The sequence below is a fragment of the Uloborus diversus genome, chromosome 1 (genome assembly GCF_026930045.1).
Source record: "Uloborus diversus isolate 005 chromosome 1, Udiv.v.3.1, whole genome shotgun sequence".
Taxonomy (NCBI): domain Eukaryota; kingdom Metazoa; phylum Arthropoda; class Arachnida; order Araneae; family Uloboridae; genus Uloborus; species Uloborus diversus.
In genome coordinates, this window is record NC_072731.1 from 228,138,856 (window position 1) to 228,160,537 (window position 21,682).

Below are 21,682 nucleotides of genomic sequence, written 5' to 3' on the forward strand. Positions count from 1 at the left end.
ATGCAAAGTGTATTTTGTGCATAAAAACTGTGTTATAACAAAATATGTTATTGTTTTTATAACCAATTAAATAAATTGTAACTTCAGGATAAAACTTTTAGCACTGAATTATAACGAAAGTTGAGGAGGGGGGAGGGAATGACAATGACTGTGAAAAAAGGAGAGAGGGTTTATATAAAAAGTTTGGAAACCATTGCCCTCATTAGAGTAACGATAATTAGTTCTGACTCGTTCATCATTTTGCCCCGACTTCAAACTTTACTTTTGAAAAAAAAGTTTTTTTGCTGTGAGAACAATTTAATTTTTTAACCATTATTAATGATTTTAAAATTACATGGATTTCAGTTTAAGTTTTTAACCTCAATTCTGTTTTGGAATAGGTTCTATTTTTTCAAAAGTATTTTATTGGAAAATATAATCTTTACTAATAATAAAGCAGAAAGTCTCTCTGTCCGGAGGATGTCTGTAGGATGTCTGTAGGATGTCCGTAGGATGTCTGTGACGAGCATAGCGCCTAAACCGTTCGGCCGATTTTCATGAAATTTGGCACAAAGTTAGTATGTAGCATGGGGGTGTGCACCTCGAAGCGATTTTTCGAAAATTCGATGTGGTTCTTTTTTTATTCAAATTTTAAGAAAAAAAAAACTATCATAAATTACGAAATTATCACAACGTGGAATCGTAACATGGGCACAAGCCAATTGGCGAGATACGAAATTATCATAACGTGGAACTGTAACGTCGGTACAAGCCAATTGGCGAGAAAATTCACCATATTATTTGTAAATATACAAGCGAACCAAAAGACCTTTAATTTTTCTATTACGGGCGAAGCCGTGCGGGTGCCACTAGTTATGAATAAAAAAATACTGTTTAATTTCATAATTTCACACCTCATCAAAACTAAAGCATGAAATCGAGAGACAGTCTTTCGATCTCTCTGTCCGTCTTTCTTAAGCTGAGGGGTGTGGGGGGGGAGCAGAGTGTATTGGAGGGGCAAGAAGGAGTTTTTCAGGGGCAACCAAGAATCAATGCATTTATTTTTTCGTCAAAAATAATTTTTAAAAATAGTTTTTTTTGAGCAATCACGATTGCTTATTGTTCTCATTTGACTGTTTTGAATTCCTATTCATTTTATTTTCCCACCAGCACCTTCTGCCAGCACCACCGCTGCGTCGACCGGCCTCACGATGCTGCTCCTCTTGCGAAAACCGTCTCCAGGTTGTGTCCATATCCTACGCACACACGCATACACACGCCTACACGCACATACACAATGCCTGCGTACAGACACAAACACACACTCCTACACACACACACTCATGCCTCCGCACAGACACAAACACACACACACACACACGAACGCCTACACACACGCGCGCGTACACACACAGCACTGCATACACAACATGCACACACATGCATATATACACGCAAACGCACCCACACACATGCGCCTACACAAACACACACGCGCATTCATACACACACACGCTCGTGATTGCGAAAAATATAATTTGAATTCAAGATAACAAAAATTCAAATCATTATTATTAATTTTTTAATTTTCAATTTAAAGAGATTGGAATTCGAAAATATAAAGGACTTGACATCGCTGCTTCATTTTTTACGTAAAAGTGTTTCTTCAAAAACGAAAGGCCATTAAACCAGCACAGACATCAAAATCACTCCAGCTTGGCTTGCCGCAACACAACTGTAACTACTCCGCGCTCATGACCGTAACCTTCAAGTTTATTTAGTAAACAAACACAAAGCTGGAAGCGGGTTCTCTTGTTTGACAAATATCTATGGTTTGACATAGTTTATTAAATATGATTAAATCGAAGCCTTTTGTGAAGAAACCCAAAAGAGGAGCACCTAACAGAATTGTTGGAGAGCACTATCTTAGAGATGATATTTTGTGTGGTAGCGTTGCTTGTTCTGAATGTCCCGAATTGAGCACGTGTTTGGAACCTCAGCCGGAAAGTTTATGTGAGTTGTACCAGAATGACCACTACATTATTCCCGACACTAATGTCCTCATTCATCAAGTAAGTTTATGTTCAGTTTGAATAGTAAATTTATTGTCGTTTGCTCTTTCGAATCACGCAAAATAGTATTAATGTTTTGAAAGGCATACGGATAAGCGGTTCATTTTAAAGTTTTATCTTGGGGTGTATTTAACAAGTCTATTAATCTTTTATTTCTTATACATATTTATTTATTTATACATATAAATAAACTAGGAAAAATTAGGTTTTGATTTTGAAGTTGTCCTCTAATTTTATCGCAAATGATCAAGCACAATCTCCTATGGGAAAGTAAAGGACAGAATGAAGATCTGCAGAAATGAGTTTCTGAGATATTTGAAGAGATGCTTTTTGGACTCCATACTAATCATAACCTGGAATATGACATTTCTTTCATGCTTTGTTCTCAGTGTAAACAAAATAAGCGAGCTTGTACAACAAGACTAAAGTACAATCGATGAGGGTAGTTCTCAAAAGGTGGGAGCAAACACAGACTTCAACTTTGAAGCTTCAACACCAAATAACTTTCATTTTAATTAACTCTAAAATTTTTGAGGTAAATTATAATGCTGAATAGAGACAAGAATTGACATAAATTATGGAAAAAAAGCTCTTTAAATGTCCTTAAAAAATATTTTCTTTGCTAAATGGCACAATTTTGGACATACCAAAACGTTAACTGAGCAAATGTACCATTAAAATTTTTTTTTTTTTAAATTATTTCCATACGTTTCAAAAAAAAATTAAAGGCATGAATCTTACACTGAATAATTTTTTGTTAATATTTTACACAAATAACAAAAGTAAAGACAGATTATTTATTTTGTAAACGATTTTAGAAAAAAGTAAGTTTGAAATTTGATGCATGTCCAAAAGTTACGATCTTTACAATGCTATTATTTGAGAACTAAGTAAGGCTCGACCCGATGGCATTTTTTGGCCGATGGGCCGATGCCGATTGTTGGCCGAATGTTCAAAGGTGGCCGATGGCCAATTGTTTTCCTCCAAATGGCCGATTGCCGATGGCCGATGCCGTTGGCCGATGGCAAAAAAAAAAACAGAAATAAATTGATAAAATTGTCAGGGATTTAAAGGATCATTGATTCATTTCACTTTACTTCCTTTCTACAAATAAGAAATTGTAATAAAAAAATTAAAAAAAAAAAACAGATTTCGACCTAAATTATTATTTTACGATCCCCAATTTACTTCACAACTTTTTTCGGCGCATCCGTACATGCATATGTACCTAAGAACATATAGATGACTTAAATATTCATTTTGAACACCTCCTTAGTTAATTATCGCAAATTCTCTTGTGATGTCTTCAGGCGCGTAAACATGCGTCACTCAAAAAACGTTATGAAATAGTACGTTGAAAACTCTTACGTACGTAGTATGATCTAAAAGTTCGAGGACACGTTGTATAAAACCTTACCCTGGATAGTACACATTACCGAAGTACATCTATCTACAAAATAGTCACCTTGAACCACTATGCACTTCTGCCAACGTTCGTATAGCTTTTTGAAGGATTCCTGGAAGACATTTATCGCAACCTCCTGTGAGGTCTCTTGCGCTGCTGCTTTAATTTCATCGTGGGGAAGAAGGCGACTTTCATGTTGAGGATAAACGGTTCGATTGGTCAATACTCTGATATGATAAATAAATAACAGAACGTTTCGTCGGACTTAGCTCCATGTGACTTCAGGGGTCGATCCAGGTTTTATTTTTTGGGTCCCCATTTTGTGAAAAAGCAAAATATTTTTGTGAATTTTCTTTATTTTTGTGAAAAAGCAAAATATTTTTGTGAATTTTTTTTATTTTTGTAAAAAAGAACTTCTTGTGATTTTTTTCTTGGAAAAGATTATATAAAAGCATTTTTAGCTGTCGTATCGTTATAGAAAAGCCCTAGACAGGTTTCAGGGGTGATTGCAAGTTCTTGAAGAATACCTGAAAGCTGCCTAGAGAAAATGCGCTGGGGGAGGGGGGGAGTAAGACCCTTAACATTTTATTCGTAATTTGACACACATTACATTTATTGTTTTTTACAAATATACATATGCAAGGCACACTTTCTTAAGGTGAAAGTCTCACAACAGATTTATTGTTTGCCCCTCTCAAATACTTTTAGATCAATGAAAATTGCACATGCTGCTGAACGTAATGTTAACTCCCAATAAATACAATATGAACAGACTCAAAGATATCACATATTTCTTAACACAGAAGAATGTATGTGTTTGAAAAACTTAAAAGTAATTAAAACCCAAAATAATACTGCACCAGCATTCAGCATTTAATTTTTTGACATTTGACGTTCTTACAGAGTAGGTATTTCGTTTAAAACTTTGCAATTTAATGATGTTAATAAATATATAAAGAAATTTTATTTGTTTGCCACTTAACAAGGTACAGTCAACATCAAAAATGCGAAAAATTCATTTACCATGGCGCATGTAAGGAAATCAAGATCTTCGAAATAAATAAAAATATAAAAACAGCATATAAAAGAATTTTATTTTTAGTAAAGTTATTTTAGAATTGGATTTCGAAACTCAACACAAACTAATAATAAATATATATTGCGTAATCAAAGTAAAATTTAGGATTTTCCTGAAAACAACGGAATTTTGGTATTTTCAAAGATAAATGTTTTGAACTGAAATGTGGGATAAATACGTGGCATTCTTACCACAAGTTAACAAATGTTTTTTCATTTCATTGTCATCTAAATTTACCCCCAAAAATCTAACTAGAGATTCAAAATTCTCAAAAATGGCCCATTGCTTCATGATTATAAGTACAAAATTTGAATAAACTTACCAATCAATTTTCTGTTATTATTATTTTTTATTTTTTTTTTTTGCTTTATATCCAGTCTCTTCACTTTCAGATTTTTTTGAGAATTCCTTCTTTTGCACCAGATTTTTGTATATTGACAGCCGCTCTGTGATTTTTGCTGCACTCATGTTTTTTTAAAACTCTATAGGGTGACAGCTTTTCTTGATATCAACTCCAATATTTACTCAAGGTTTGTTCAAATCACTAACATTCATGAAAGATGAACATATTTTGCACAAAAAACCCTTAGTTAAATAACTATAGTAAAGCCAGCTATACACCTTTTCATAATTTGCAATGTACTTTTTATTTATTGCATGCTTCTTATTTCCATTTGTACTCTCAAATACAATGCTTGAATCATTATTTGATGGCTCAATCTCAATATCATCATCAGTTGAAGTTGCTCCAGATTCACTTCCAGTATTTTCTGCTCAAAAATCGTTATACTTTCGCGAACTGCCTCACTGTCATTTGATGTACTATCTTTTACCGCATTTCCCGAGCCCTCCAAAACGGGAACATTTGCGTTACTGTTACTGCATGATGAAGTGGTGGTAGCGATTTTATCGGGGTTGTTAATTGCTGACTTGAAGAAATTCACAATATTTTGGGACCGAACGTTCGAAGAGCGAAATTTTTTAACATAATACGCACAATTTCGGGAGGTACCTCCCGTTGCAGGACGTCCTCGTTTCATATTTTAATTTCTTGAAGAATAATTTTCAACGAACAAGCAATCTCTCCAAACTGAGATTATTGCGACTGCTATTTCCAGCGCTCCATTATCCGCTAAAATTATCCATTATCCGCTCCCCACACATTATAATCGAATAGAATATCAATTTATTCTTTGATGCGCCTAAAAAATGTCCTCTTAAACACGCGAAGGCGCGAACAAGCTAACTACGAAAAATATCGTCTGCGCTCCTGGATCGCAGATGATCTGTTACAAAAGAAAAATTAATACTGAGAAAGAAAACGAACTGGAATAATATACAATTACCACATTTTTTTAATTTATCGTCTGCAGATTACGCGATTCCCGCCACTTTTTAATAAAATCCCACTCAATAAAACTTCCTTTGCGCGCTGTTCCCGTTGCTCACCATTAGCGGACATGCGTTAAAAAATTCCGAAATTGCTCATCTGGAAGTTTCATATTTATTTTAAGAAGACAGCAAGATTAAATAGAATGACCGACGATATTTTTCAGCTGGCATTGTATTTTATCAATAAAAGAAGGAATCTAGGAATTCAACTACAAAAAAAAAAAAAAAAAAACGTTATTCTTTTGGTTTACTGTATGCTGTACGCTCAAACTAGCGTGACTTTGGAAGATGCATTTTAAACCAGCAATTCTCCGTAGACACCGGTCCGCGAGAAAATTTGACCGGTCATCGAAGAATTATACCCGTTTCCAATAAAATAAAATTTCCTTATTTTAATTTTATTCCTAATTTTATACAATATTTTATGCATTAATATATCCATTACTTTGCATACGTTTTGTGGTTTCTTTATATGATTTATTCGCTTATGAAAATTTACACAAATTAGCTGCGCTTATTTTTACATTTAAAGTGTGTAAGTTATTAAAAAAAATCTTACAATTAACTTTTGTAAGTTTATTTTAAGTAGAAAGGTTTTCTTTCTGGCATTTGTTTAAAAAAAAAAAGACAAAACAGATTAGTTTATTTTAGTGAAAAAAATAAAATAAAAATTTCTACCGGTCCGTGAAATTTTTTGACGAAGTTCTACCGGTTCTTATTCAAAAAAAGATCAAGAAACGCTGCTTTAAACTAAAGAATATGAGAAAAAGTGGGTACCCCTGGCCTAATCACACCTTTTTTTTTTTCATTAAATGCAATCGTGTCAAGTGAGCTTTCGAGAACGGACAGTATCAACTACAAACTACAGGGAATTTCGCCAATCGGTTGTTCGGCATTTCCCGCGTAGTCACTCATACTCTAACAGGATTTAATTGCCATACAATACGATTTGCATCAGCATGCGCCAGTATTCAATGCGAATTTCTATGCAATTGATTAAAAAAGGAAAATATATGATTTTCGAGTGTTCTTTTTAACCTTCGTTCGGGAATAATTTTTAGAAATTTTGCTCGTCCGTTCTGTAAGATAACCCCCCAACTATGAACCTTAAACTTTTTCAAAATAAACTGAAGGAAATAGGAACAAATTGAAAAAACAGGAGAATATTTTCAAAAAAATTAAAAAAAAAAAAGAAAGGAAAAAAACTAGAAGATCTGCAACTGGTAAGGTTTCAATTTGCAACTACTTTTGAGAATTAAAAGTGCATAATTTAGCAAAATAATATGGATAAAGGAAGGATGCGTGCAACTAAGACACAATTGAAAGTTACAATGATTCAAAGGAATATTTAATTCAGAAGTATTTGGTCATTGAAGCAAATCAAACCAACAGAATATAGGCGATTAATTTGCCGTGGCGTGAAATGAGTCAGTCTTCATTTCGCACTCGTGGAAAAGCAGAAAATCATCGAATCAATTCTTTATCACGTGCTCATTATTTTTCTTGGATTTTCGCTAGCCACCAATCATAAGCGTCCCTCTCTCGCCCCCCCCCCCCCCTCTGACGCTCTCAAGCAAAAACACCTCACGCAGCAGGCAAGAAGATAAGATGGGGGAAGGTGGAAAAGGGGTAGGCTTCCGCGTAGATGCGTACACATTTGCGGTTAAAAAATATTGTGAAAAGGCTGCCTTTTTATAAATTTTTGTGAAGGGGCTGCTTTTACGACGCGGAATTTTGTGAATGGGGCCGCTTTTGCGATGGGGAATTTTGTGAATGGGGCCGCTTTTGCGACGCAGAATTTTGTGAAAGGGGTCGCTTTTGCCATGCGGAATTTTGTGAAGGGGCCGCAAAGCGGCCCCAATTTCGCGCTGGATCGACCCCTGGACTTTTACCTGTTCCCAGCAAAAGAACATTTGCATGGACGCCGCTTTCATGCTGTATGATGGAAGACAAAGAATAACAGCCAAAAAAAAAAAAAAAGAAAGAAAGAAAGGAAGAAAAACAAGGAGGCTGTTTAATAACCAATTGATTTGTTTTTTTTAAATTGAACATATAACTAAGATTTCAGTAATACTGTAATAATGTATGGATTTAGGTACACTAAACATAGTTAAAAAACATCAAATTATGTTGTTTAGTCATTAAAAAAAAATTAAGAACAAAACTATGAAACCGTCAACAAATTACGCAATTAAAGTGGAAAGATTGCACGTAGACATTTTTAGTCATCAAATTAAACAAACAAAAAAAGAATAGATAAATTACAATATTAAATCATAATAGGTATATTTTTATACTTATTTAAAACTTGTGAATAGAAAAGTTTGCATTTTTCATAAAAGCCATAACAGTGACGTAAGTTTTGCGGAAAAAAGAAATAGCCATGAAAAGAGCGAGGTTCTTAAAACGCAGCTACAATAAACAAACTCAATATTTACTTAATACCAAGATAATAACTGAATACATATACTACTTGATCTGATGTTTGCACACGTAATATTGAACAATTTGATTGTTTAATCTTTTATGAAGCATTACAAACAAGTTCAAATTAAATTTTTCAATTTAACAATAATTTTCTGAAATTAAAAAAATTGCATAATAGAAAATCCTTGAAACTTATCTATAACATATTATTAAAAATATGATGAAAACAAAACTTACTCATTGATTTTATATAAATACATCAAAATAGTTACTTACAACAGAAAAAAAAATCGATCGCTATTAATGATGCAAAAAAAATGGCGCATTACGAAATATAGGTGAAACAAGTATAAGAAATACGCAAAATGTCATTTTTTGACCAAAATAAATATTCGCTAAATATTTAAGAAATGCTTGAAACGACGGGGGTGGTTTAGGGGGGTCACCCTCTGATTTTGGAGTAACTCACAACATTATACTTCGCTCAAAATTTTGGCCTCATTTTTTTGGTACAGAACCGCTACCATCAACGCCTCGGAAGAGTTGCTGAATATGCTTCAGCACTTCCGAAGAAAAAATTCAAAAGTCCCTTTGAGTTCCGAATTATGTCACCATTCAAAACGTCTTTAATCAATTTCTTACATTAATGTTCTAAATTCTTCCCAAATAATAGAAAAAGCTTGAAAAAAAAAAATCTCTAATTTTATGAATGGTGTTAGTTTTAAACAACTCAGAAATACAACTAGAGTTTAATTTCAGAAATTGAGGGAGTGGGAGGAGGGGCACGCAAGTTCTCGAAATGCAAAAAATAGTCATAAAAAATAGAGTTCAAAATAATCATAAATGTTAAGCAGAAAAACTCTTTTTGAAACTTGCATCCGAGTTTTTTTTTTGACGTGCAGTGGGGGATTTAAAATATAGCACATTTTGCAATTGCGCGAGAGGCCCCGTAACCATAGGGGCACCGTAGGAGTTGCAAAAATGCTTATGATAAATGTTTTACAACTTCCGTGATAGAGAAATAGGGCCCCAAAATGTATTTCGACGGGCTTCAAACTTGTAGCTCCGCCGAAGCGATACAGAAAAGACTGCATTACTGTGATTCATATTACAAATATCGAAAAATTAAAAAAATTACCGTCGGTTCAACGGGAATCTAATAAAATGAAAAAAAAAAAGCGATTTCACCATCTCATATTTGTTTCCATAGTCTCCAATTTGGCAATATATCACTAAATGATTGTCAGTCTGAGACGCTATATTAATTTTGCATTGAAATAAGTAATTAATAGCCACAAAAAATAAGTAAATAGGCTTTTTAGAACACCCGATCGAAAACAAAAAGGGAAGTGCACAACTGAAACCTACACACACCCCATCCCACATGCGAAAATTTAGCCTTCTACAGCTTACCATTTTTGAGTTATGACTTACGAGAGATACATAAGTACATCCAGCCGCAAGAAACAACGAAATAATTAACTTGTTTGGTACTGAGTGCTGTAATTAAAAACTCTTTCAGGGGTGACTAAAATAGAAATTCATACTGAAATTTATGTAAACAATTTTATATGAAAACAATAACTCCCTTTACTTTATATTAAAAATTAAAACAACATAGGTCCTTTTTTTTTCAAAAACATCGGCCAATTCCATCGGCTTTTCGATGTTTTTTAAGGCCGATGGGCCGATGTTTCCTGCAAGTTAGCATCGGCCGCCGATGCCGATGGCTAAATTATTGAACCATCGGCACCGATGCATCGGCCTGGCCGATGCATCGGTCGAGTCCTAGAACTAAGTATATGATGTTTTTGTTTTAAAGGTATTTATCAATCCTCAGAATCAGTTTTTAATTGTTTAAAAGTGTTTTCATAAACTTTTATGCAGTATCTTAGAAGAAAAATAATTTTTCTTAAACATACATGTGAGATGTCCAAATGGCGTTCACGATCTTGACGCCGATAATTCTGTCCGTTTATTTATAATTTTTTTATAATCCACTGTCTTCTAACATCAATAAAAAAGATTATTATGATGTTATCTTCTTTAATCCATAGGTATTTTGCATAATTAATACGTTACACATTGAACAATACATAAATTACAGTAGAAACATGGCTATTTATGATCGAACGAAATCCATTTTGCGCGAAAATCGCCAAGTAAACCTCCGTTGGCGACAACACAGTATACGATAAGTTAAAGGTTACCAGAGGGGGATTCCAGTTTGACAAATGTAGTTAATCGTCAGCTGCACCAGTTTTGGCGACTTTATCACCTGCACTAGCAAAATTTTTTTTTCCCGCCGCTTTTATTATTTTAGAATTTTTTTGAGCAATCACAATTGCTTATTGTTCTCATTTGACCGTTTTTGATGTTCCGTGCCTTTTTCAACTTGGATCAGAAGCCTTTGCAACACCACCGCCCACCATCCTCTGCAGGCGTCGTGTCGCGGCTGCTCCGGTCCTGAGCTATCCGCTTCTCCTGGTCGGAGGCGTCCATGTCCTACACACACGCACGTTCTCACACTCACACACATACACGCCTACGTGCATACACACAGGTCTACGCACACACACAAGCCTACACACTTACCACACACAACTATGCACACGTAACCGCCCAGGAGGAGAGGCAAGCTTGGGGAGGGGGAGGGACAGGAGCTGTTTCTAGAAAAAATAACTCCAACGAGTAGGTTCCTGTCTCAGTTCGTGATTGCGAAAAACATAATTTGAATTCAAAATTTCAGAATTCAAATTATTATTATTATTTTTTCTCTTCTTTCTTTTGGAAACATAATTTAACAATCTCAAAATGGAAGTACGAATTTCTTTTTTCAATAATTTTTTTTTAGACATCGTTTTAATTCTTATGACATTAGAAAATATATTCATTATTAAAACTGATGTCACTTTTTACATTCTTTCTTAAAGCATATTTTGTTTATTTTTCCTTTAAAAATATGTATGTCGTATTTATTTGTCTCTATTTTTATTCCTTATTTGTCCCAAAAAATCAAACTACAAGTTTGTATAATTATTTCCACGAAGCTTTTTTCTACCTTTCATCAACTTCTTAAAAAATCATTCCAAAACTTTATTATATGTAAAGAGCAGTATGTATAGCCATTCAAGTACTTTATTACTATCCTCTTTATCATTAAATTGCAAAATTCAAAAAGTAGTAAATAAAATTTTCATTGGAAAAGTTTAAAATCAGATTAACAGTTGTCAAAAATGGTGAAACTTACATTATGATGATGTCCAAAATCTGTTACCTACAGGACAACAATGTCCAAAATCTGTTACCTACAGACTGCTAATTTAATTTGCTAATTAGCAATTTTTACAAATACCTGCTGTCTTTTCATGTTCATATATTGTGTTCTAGGTATGCATACTATAGAATAAAAGCAAAATTGATATCAAATTCGAAAATTTTTGAAATTGCTCAAAGTTAACTTTTTTGTTCCCACCTTTTGAGAACTGCCCATGACAAGAATGCAGAAAAATGAAAAATTTGCTGATACTGCCCTGTACCTTCCCACAAAAGAATTGCTGATCAATTATTTTTGTAATAGGAAGAGGTAACTGATTAGCATACTAAAGCATATTGTCATTTTTCTTTCAGATTGATGTTCTCACTGAACCTGTTTTTAAAAATGTAATTATATTACAAACTGTCATGGAAGAAATGCTTCATAGGAATTCTCCTGCATATAATCGCCTTAGAGAAGTACTTTCGAATTCTGATCGTCATTTTTATGCATTCATAAACGAGCATCACAGGTGAAATTTCTTTCTTCTTAAAAATGTGTTGACTTTAAATGTCAGCTAGCGCTAATACACATGCCTTGGCGACTTGTTTACTTTCGTTATAGAAAATAACTTTTAAATGATGCTGTCATGTTTGCTCCCTTTTACTGATTCTATATTTTAATAGAACTTTTACTGTTTGTTAATGAATCAGTATATACTTATTGACTTGGTTATTTAACCTTTTAATGTTTTAGTTAGTTTATAGATTATTTTTATTAAAACTTCCACATTATTTAATAACAATTTTTTTTTTTTTTTTTTTTTTTGCCGCCTATTATTTTGCTTTTCAATGGCTTGATTTGCTTGTTTGATGTTTTTTTTTTCATCTTAACATTGTTTGCTTTCTTATTTTGTTTAAAAATGCATTTAAAAGACAAAATATGTATCGTATCTCCAAACAATCAGTTTTTTTTTTTTTGGACTTGGTGGCAACGAATAAAATGAAAAATAATTAAAAATGCCTAAGAGACGTACCTATAAATTGATAATGGAAAAGTACCTATAATTCTACATAATTTGAAGAAAAATTTACAAAATGTGCTTTCTTTTGAAACTTTACATGCTCATGTGCACAAACAGTAGCTAGGCGATGCCGTTCCTAATGCAATTTGTTGCATTGTAAGATTGTAGGTGCCTACATCTGATGATAAACTGAGCTCAAAACTTTCAAGTGGTTATGGGTATTCGCTGATAGTGGTGTGCCACATATAAGAATGGATTCAAAATGCTCTAAGGTAGTTTATTGTTTGTATTTTGTTATTGCTCAATAAATTAGCAAAACAAGCCAAAAACCATGCAACATTCAGTAATAATACAATGTAAGAACTAGATTTAATCACTTGTACGAGAGTGGTTCGGAAAGTAAGTTGCTTTGGTATATAAAAACATTAGTAACATTTACAGCCTTTTTGTTATATACATTTGAAAGAGAAACTATTTTTCAACATAGTTGCCATTTACATTTAGGCATTTGTCATACACAAGTACAAGCTTTTCAATTCCCATTGTATAGAACTCTGCTGCCTGCGTATGTGGTATTGCAGTTTCTCAGTCACGATTTCCCACACAAACGGTTCTTGATACCCTCGGAAAATGCTGTGAAAGGTTAATGATTGTGAACATTCAATTTATCCATTACCTGATTGTTGATTTGTTCAATGAGGTCAACCTTAGCAACAGATGGTCGGTCACTTCACTTTTCATTGTGAGCATTAGTTCGCCCTTCATGGAACAATTATTGCAATTTTTTAACTGCGGTGTAACTCATAATGTTTTCTCCATATACAAAACACAGTTCGCAATGAATTTCTATTGGTTTCATTTCCTTAATCAGAAAAAATCGAATGAACTACACATTTCGCAGTCAGCGGAAGAGCTGATGACAAGGGCCATCTTGTCACTATTCTAACACTATTGAAATGGTGGCATGACCTTTACCTGGGCACTGTCAGATGCCAACTGTACATAGCTGCACAGTGCCCCCTAAATTGCGTCTCTATCTCAAACCTACTCGGCAGCTAGATTCCTCTGCAACTTACTTTCCGAACCGCCCTGGTAGTATTTTAAAAAAATAGCTTTGTTGTTTCCCTTCAATAATATTTCATACAACAATTCCACTGTAGCGTGCATGACGTCTAATAGTATCTTTTCTTTTTAATGTCTTTTTCATTAGCTCACATCAAAAAATCAGCAGTGACATAGCTAAAAAGGGGTGGTCCCCCCCCCTGAGCAGCACTTTTTGGGGGGCGGCAATTTCACTTTTAATGCGAAAAAATTCAACTCATTTTTCCAATAAAGAAATAGTGCTTTTGACCTATTACTGGAGGCAAAGAAAAAAAAAAGTCTTTGAATTGCAAGGTTTAGGTATGACTGTGATAATAAAATTACTCTAATTCAAAACATATGTTTTTCTTGTGGATGTCTCAGCACTATTGTTTGTTTTTTCTCTTCCTTCGTCTGAAGCTACAGACTGAGGGAGGTGGTAGTGTAAAACAGTCAAGGGAGAATTTTTTTTTTTTACTGTTAAAGTTTACAATTGCAGAAAGAACTATAAATTTCATAACCTTTCATTGTATGATACAACTACCACTTTATTTTAAGAAAGTTCCTCAGAAACCACCTTATTATAAAAAATAATAAATAAATTTTTAAAAAACACTATATTTTTAAAGGAAAGTGCCAACAACAGTAAGAAGAGAGAGGTTTCAAATGGTGGAAGATTTGCTAATTTTCAGGATAGCATTATCTGTTTCAACAATTGCTTTGACATAATGAATTTTATGTTCATTTCATAAAAGCACGCTTTCAAAACTCAGATAAGAATTGCTTGTATTACTGTTTTATTTCAACAAATTCCTTTAAACAATGAGTTTCACATTTAGTCATTTATTTTAAGGTTTTTAATCAGTAAAATGGTGTCTAGGCAGAGCCTTTCACATATACTTCAAAGGTAATGATTTTTGTTGCACAACTTTTTCTTCTCATGAATCACAGTATGGTTCATCGAATGTAAAGGGCCTCTTATCTTATGGTCCTCTCTCAGTGAAAAAGAGAATCACCCAAGCTTAGTAATATATCAGTATTGGATCTGGGAAAGGGGAGGGGGTAAGTCTTGCTTGTACCATGGGCGGCAACTTCCGAGATTGTCAAAATTAAGTTATTTGTTCAAGCACGGATCCAAAAGGGAGTTAAGTTACAACTCCCTTTGAGAAACCAAAGAGACCCTAAATTTGCATTTCTAAAACTAAAAACTAGGAAAATTTCCCTGACCTTTACGCCTCTTTCTACTGTCACAAAGCTTAAAATGCATTTTCAGGACTTCGAAAAATTTTGATTTTGAAAAATGTCGGAGGAGAGCCACTTACCCATCCCTTTCTCCCTTAACTTTTCCAAAGACGGCATAAAAGTTGATATATCGTATTGAGAGCAACGTTTTCAAACACCCTCCCCCTTTGCTGTCCAACGTTGCCAAATATAGCTTTGAAATGTGTTTTTAAGCAGGAGAATTCTGACAGCTTAAGATTGCGTTGTTAAACAAACAATGTCACATTTTTCGGGAATAGCAGCCGAGCCTTCCTATTCCTGCAAGGTCACCAAACAGCCCAGAAGTGCAGTTTTAGGCCTACATTCTCAAAATATTTCCAAGGAATAACGGCCACCCCATTCCTTCTTATCTCATCTTTTAGCCTAATATTCAGTTTTTAAAACTTCAATACCAACAAATTCCTGAGGACAGTCGAACCCTGACTCTTCATATAATGTGATTAAAGAAAGTCTAAAATATGATTTTATGACATCAACTTCGAACTTCAAAATCCCCGTATCATCCAATATCTCCAAAAATAACTTAAAGTTGAGTTTTTGAAACTTCAATTTGAGAAAAACTCTAAGGAAGAGATCCCAAATGTCCACCAAATCACCTAACGTCATCACAGTTGGCTTCAAATTTCATTTATAGAAATTTCGGAGGGAAGCCCGCAAAGCCTTTTTTTTTCAGTGATGAAGAACTTAATTAAAATAACAACAGTTTGGAAAAAAAATTTGGGAGTATTAAATTGTTTTTAGTTGTTTAATGCTGTAATTTTGTGTTAGTTATGATAATATTTTTGTCGCAGAGATACATTCACAAAACGTCAACCTGGAGAAACACCAAATGATCGAAATGACAGAGCCATACGAAATGCCACTAAATGGTATCAGAAGCATTTAAAACTATCAGCTGCAGCTAAACATATTGAAGTACTGTTACTTACAAATGACAGAGAAAATCTGAGAAAAGCCGAAGAAGAAGGAATTAGTGCATTCACTTGTAAGTACAAAATGTTCATAAACAATTCGTAACATTTTTGAAACTTATAAAAATTTTTGGAAAAGAAAATTGATTTTAGTATAGAAAGAAGTGAAGAAACTAATGTATTTTTTAAACTAGACTTTTTAGAAAGATTAAATTACTTTCATTAAAAAGAAATGAAATGAAATCTAATTTCTTTTTTAAAAGAAAAAGAAAGGAGAATGAGAAAATCTCATAAAAAATTGATTATAGTAATTGGTTGAAAAAAGATGCCTTTAAAATCAATGGTATTTCGAAAATCATCCTTGAAAATATTTTAAAAAAATAAGTTACTTGCAGTATTGCAAAATGATAAAATAAAAATTAAAATGTTTTAAGTCATGTTTTGTAAAACTGCATTGATATGATAAGCTTTTTCTTTTGCATTTAATTTTTATTAACTGAAAGTAAGCTGAAAATTATGGGTGTTTCTAAGAATTGTTTTTGTGGTTTAATAGTTGCACAAGAATGAGAAAAAAAAAAGGGTGGAAAATTAATTAATGCTTGTTTTACTTTTTAAAGTATAAGATTTCAAACGTTTGATAATACTGCTGAAAGCTTATGGTCTCAATCTCAAGTGATTCTATAAAAAAATTTGTGTTACTGTGCAACAAAGTAATGTTATGTGTGTGTGATTTTCCAAAATTTTAAAAGTATATTTTTCTAAAAGAGCCTGCTTGAAAACATAATATCTGATCATTTAAAAAATTATTTGACTAAGTTTAATATTTTTAAAAAATTACTTTAAATGGTGCGCTTTCATTGTTTGCGCTTCTACCGATGACATCACAGATGATGAAATGCCATTCAATGTTGCCATTCACAGAGCATAATATTTAATTCGCATCTTTACTCCCGTGTACTGGCAACGATAGGGTTGATAGCAAACGAAGAGCGCAATAGTTGATTCGCTTGTTGATTATCATAACGTGGAAATGCAGTAACATATGCCTCAAAGTGCATCATTTGTGACGTCATAAAGCCCATGCCTTGTTTAAAGAATCGGACAGTTTAAAAAATTAATTCAAAAATAACTGTTGGGGAAATTGAAAGTATTATTTGGGTCCATGTTCTTTATTTTGCTCATTCTATCTATCTATTTCAATGACTAAAAGTAGTACTTTTGACTGAAGGAAACCACCCCATTGTTATAACCTTCCTATATTATTTTTTTTACAGTAGCTCATTATTATAGTACGCTTCTCCAAACAGAGGAGAAAAAAAATGATTTGTCCGAAAATGTCATAAAATTGAGGTCTTTAAAAATAATGATTCATAAAGCAAATGATATAAGCACCTATATATATATATATATATATATATATATATATATATATATGAAAAAAATTTCTCGGAATTCAGCAAGTGACGCCCCCTAGTTTTGTGACACTTTAATAAAAATTAAAGTGTGCAAAATTTGAACTCGATCGGTCAATAATAACACGTGCCCCTAGGATGTTGAACTTGAACACTTTTGGTAATTTTCCCATAAATCTTCGTATCCCATAAATCGAGTTTTTACTTCAGATCCAGTTCATCGTTTCTCCTAAGTTAGCAAAATATTTTTACAGTGAGTGGACGATGCTTGTCCGTTCAATTTAGGTAACGTTTAAACTGATACAGAGAACATCTTATTTAAAATAATTCTTCTTTTATTTACATTATGTACAAATGCCGCTTCTTGGCTAGCAAACAACTGAAGAGAATATAATGGAATCATTGAGTGAATATAATGCTTTAAATTAAGGTTGTTCATACAAAATCATAGTCCTTGTACGTTATAAAGAGTAAATGAAACTGTTACTTTCTGGTGGTTCCAGTCCGTGGTATGAAGAATACTGTTGAGGTTGACTTTTCCTGAACTAAAGTAGAAGGGCCGGTTATGCTCCAGCGACCTATGGATTATGCGCAAACAGCGGCTTGTAGGAAATACCTCGAAACAGTCCACTCGAATACTGCTTGATCTATGAACGAACTGAAGACGACCACACATAGCGCAACTCGCGCTTTTATCCAGTTCACAGCGCATGACGTTGAATCTCCTAATTTGCATTTCAGGGCGGAGACTCTCCATGCTCCCCCGCGTTGGATGACAATCCAAAATTAAATTCTTCATATGGCAAGGCCACTATTTTCGTAATTGATCGTTTGTAGACAGCAGATGAGGTTTTCACATCGACGACTCTCACTAAACCATCATCTCCAGGGTAGACTTTAGTTATCCGGGTGAGGCACCAATGCAGAGGCGGCCGGTTGTCTTCTTTCAGCAGCACCAGTTGACCACTTTGACGTTTGAAGTCGCCTTACGCCACTTGCATCTCTCTTGCATCTCTGTTAGGAACTCTTGAGACCATCTGTTCCAGAACCTGTTTCGAATACATTGCACTACTTTCTATCTACAAGAAAAAGCAGAATTAGTTTCAGCAGAATATTGTTTAGGAAAAGACAGAAGGGGTGCACCTATTAAAAAGTGCCCTGGTGTAAGAGGCTGTAAGTTCATCGGGTCAGCAGACAAGGGGGTTAAAGGCCTGCTATTCAAACATGCTTCTATTTGAATCAATAAGGTTGAAAGTTCTTCGAAATTAAGAATAGCAGAATTAGATGCCTTGATTAAATGCTTTTTCATAGTCTTAATGTTAGATTCCCATAATCCCCCAAAGTGAGGAGTAATAGGAGGGATGAAATGCCAGTTTATGTTTTCTTCTGTGGCATAGTTTTGAACATCTTCTGAAGAACAAATAAGAGCTTGATCCTGTAAATAATTTCTTGCGCCTTTGAAATTAGTCGGGTTGTCACTAAAAATATCAGAAGGCTTTCCTCTTCGGCCAATGAATCTGCGAAGGCAAGCCAAAAAAGCTCCCGTGCTTAAATCCGATACAACTTCTAGATGTATTGCTTTAGTTGTAAAACACACAAATAATGCAATATAGCTTTTCAAAGTTACTTTTGACCGCTTAAAATTTGGTTTTGTAATTACTGGACCAGCAAAATCTAATCCACATTTTGAGAAGGCTTAAGCAGGAATTACCCTTTCTTTGGGTAAGTTTCCCATTAGCTGCTTTGAGTTTAAAGAATTAGCTTTTAAGCATACGATACACTTTCGAATAATATTTCGAACAGCATTCCGACCTGATATAATCCAAAAATTTTCTCGAATCAAGAATAGAGTTGTTTGAACACCTGCATGCATAGCTTTTTGATGAAAGTACTCGATTAAAAGTTTTGAAAAATGATGATTTCTTGGAAGCAAAATTTGATGTTTTTGATCTTCACGCAAATTTGAATGTTTCAGTCTGCCCCCAACTCTTAGAATTAAATTTTCATCAAGAAAAGGACTGAGTGGTATAAATTTGTGTGTTGAAAGTAGTGATTGGTTGTTTTTCAATTTACGTATTTCTAATTTGAATTCTTCATCTTGTACAATTTTAATCACCTGAGAAATAGCATCCAATTTTTCTTCAGATGTTAAAAACCCAAACTTGCGCTTTTCTGCAATAGTTTTAGAGTTCTTTATGAACCTCAAACACCAAGCCGTAATTCGAATTAGTTTAACATAACTTGAATAATTTTGAATGAATGGACTTGACTCTACTTTCAAAGAACCTAGTATGCTATCCGATTCTTCTTGTTCTTGATCCGATTCTTTAACGGGGTGAAACAACGCGCTTGAATTAATGCTAAAATTTGGGTCAGAAAGCCAAACTGGACCTTTCCACCAAAGTTTATGTTCTTTTAACTTAGATGGCAGAATCCCTCTGCTGGCGCAATCCCCTGGGTTATCTTCACTTCTTACGTGAAACCAATTTTCAACCAGGGTTAGTTTTTGAATTTCTGATACTCGATTTGCGACAAATACTTTCCATCTACGCAATTCCGATTTTATCCAGTCTAAAACGATTTGCGAGTCTATATAAAAGTAATCGAAATCTGTTACAATCAAAAGTCGATTCTTAATGCTTTTGTACAAACGACTCAATAATACTGCAGAACAAAGTTCTAATCTTGGTAAAGTAATTTTCTTTAAAGGAGCAACTCTAGTTTTCGCTACTAGAAAACTGACTTTAATTTCACCGTTTTCCAAACAGAAGCGTAAATAAATTACTGCCGAGTAAGCTTTTTGAGACGCATCACAAAATGCATGAATTTCAACGGATTTTGAAATTGAACATTTATCTTTCAAACTTTGCGGGATTTGAATTTCTTTCAAATGTATAAGTTCCGATGCGAATTTTTGAATCCGATTCATTGCAACAGTCTATCATTTCATGCAGAAATTTTGAAGACATTTTACCCAACTTAATGTTGAATATCTTTGTGCATAAGGAATATGCGAGTTCTCGCTTATTATCATAGCGGTTTGAAAGTGTTTCCCATGCATGAGCGTAATTTGCTTCAACAACAGGAAAACCTTTAATTAATCTATGTGCATTTCCCGATACAGCAGCATTTAAATATTGCAATTTTTGACAATTGTTTAATGCTTTGTTTAAACCTATAGCTGAGGTAAAAACTTGCTTAAAACTTATCCAGTTTTGAATATCCCCGTCAAATGTGGGCAAATTGAATTTCGGCAGTTTTAAATTAGGTTTGGGTTCTACCGTTTGACTAACTGTTCGATTAGCACTTTCTTCCGTTGGTTTAAGATCTGAAAGTATTCTTTGAATTTGACTTTTAATGCTATGAATTGATTTCTTAGCTTTACTAAAATTCTCGTAATCATCGGTCTCTTCATCGGTTTCAACTACCATTACTTCTAATATTACATTGTTTAAAATATCGTCCATGTCTTCTAATTCCGACAATAAATTTTTGTATAGAAAGATATCTGTATTTGGTTTAGCAATAAATTCATTTAGCATTGATTCGAATCTATACACATCTTTTAAATGTAACTTAAACTTAGCTTGAGCTACTTGCAGTTTTTTGGCCATATTAAAAGATTAAAGCAGTTTTAATACTTGAATTTTCAAAAAATCAGTTTGCTACTAACCAAGAAGGGCCTCCGGCTCGACGGACCATATGATAGACGATGCTTGTCCGTTCAATTTAGGTAACGTTTAAACTGATACAGAGAACATCTTATTTAAAATAATTCTTCTTTTATTTACATTATGTACAAATGCCGCTTCTTGGCTAGCAAACAACTGAAGAGAATACAATGGAATCATTGAGTGAATATAATGCTTTAAATTAAGGTTGTTCATACAAAATCATAGTCCTTGGACGTTATAAAGAGTAAATGAAAGTGTTACTTTCCGGTGGTTCCAGTCTGTGGTATGAAGAATACTGTTGAGGTTGACTTTTCCCGAACTAAAGTAGAAGGGCCGGTTATGCTCCAGCGACCTATGGATTATGCGCAAACAGCAGCTTGTAGGAAATACCTCGAAACAGTCCACTCGAATACTGCTTGATCTATGAACGAACTGAAGACGACCACACATAGCGCAACTCGCGCTTTTATCCAGTTCACAGCGTATGACGTTGAATCTCCTAATTTGCATTTCAGGGCGGAGACTCTCCAGTGAGGTAGCATTAAAATTGTTCTTTTTAATGACTTTATATCATATAAGCATTTTACATTGAATAAGAATGTAATAATGCTTTAGAAACTTTACCTTAATCGTACGCTTTTCTCAATGTGTCTCGATCGTGTGTATTTTTTTCTGTAGTTTTTGTAAAATT

General features: G+C 33.8%; 1 protein-coding gene across 1 annotated transcript in view; it reads left to right on the plus strand.

Moving 5' to 3' along the window:
- Window positions 1-1,781: 1,781 nt before the first annotated feature.
- LOC129225563 (exosome complex exonuclease RRP44-like) overlaps window positions 1,782-21,682 on the plus strand; it is a 46,497-nt gene continuing 26,596 nt past the window's right edge. The window contains exons 1-3 of the mRNA XM_054860011.1: window positions 1,782-2,051; window positions 11,984-12,141; window positions 15,786-15,979. Of these exons, the coding sequence (XP_054715986.1) occupies window positions 1,833-2,051; window positions 11,984-12,141; window positions 15,786-15,979 (571 nt within the window). The 5' untranslated portion in view covers window positions 1,782-1,832. The remainder of the gene's footprint in view (window positions 2,052-11,983; window positions 12,142-15,785; window positions 15,980-21,682) is intronic.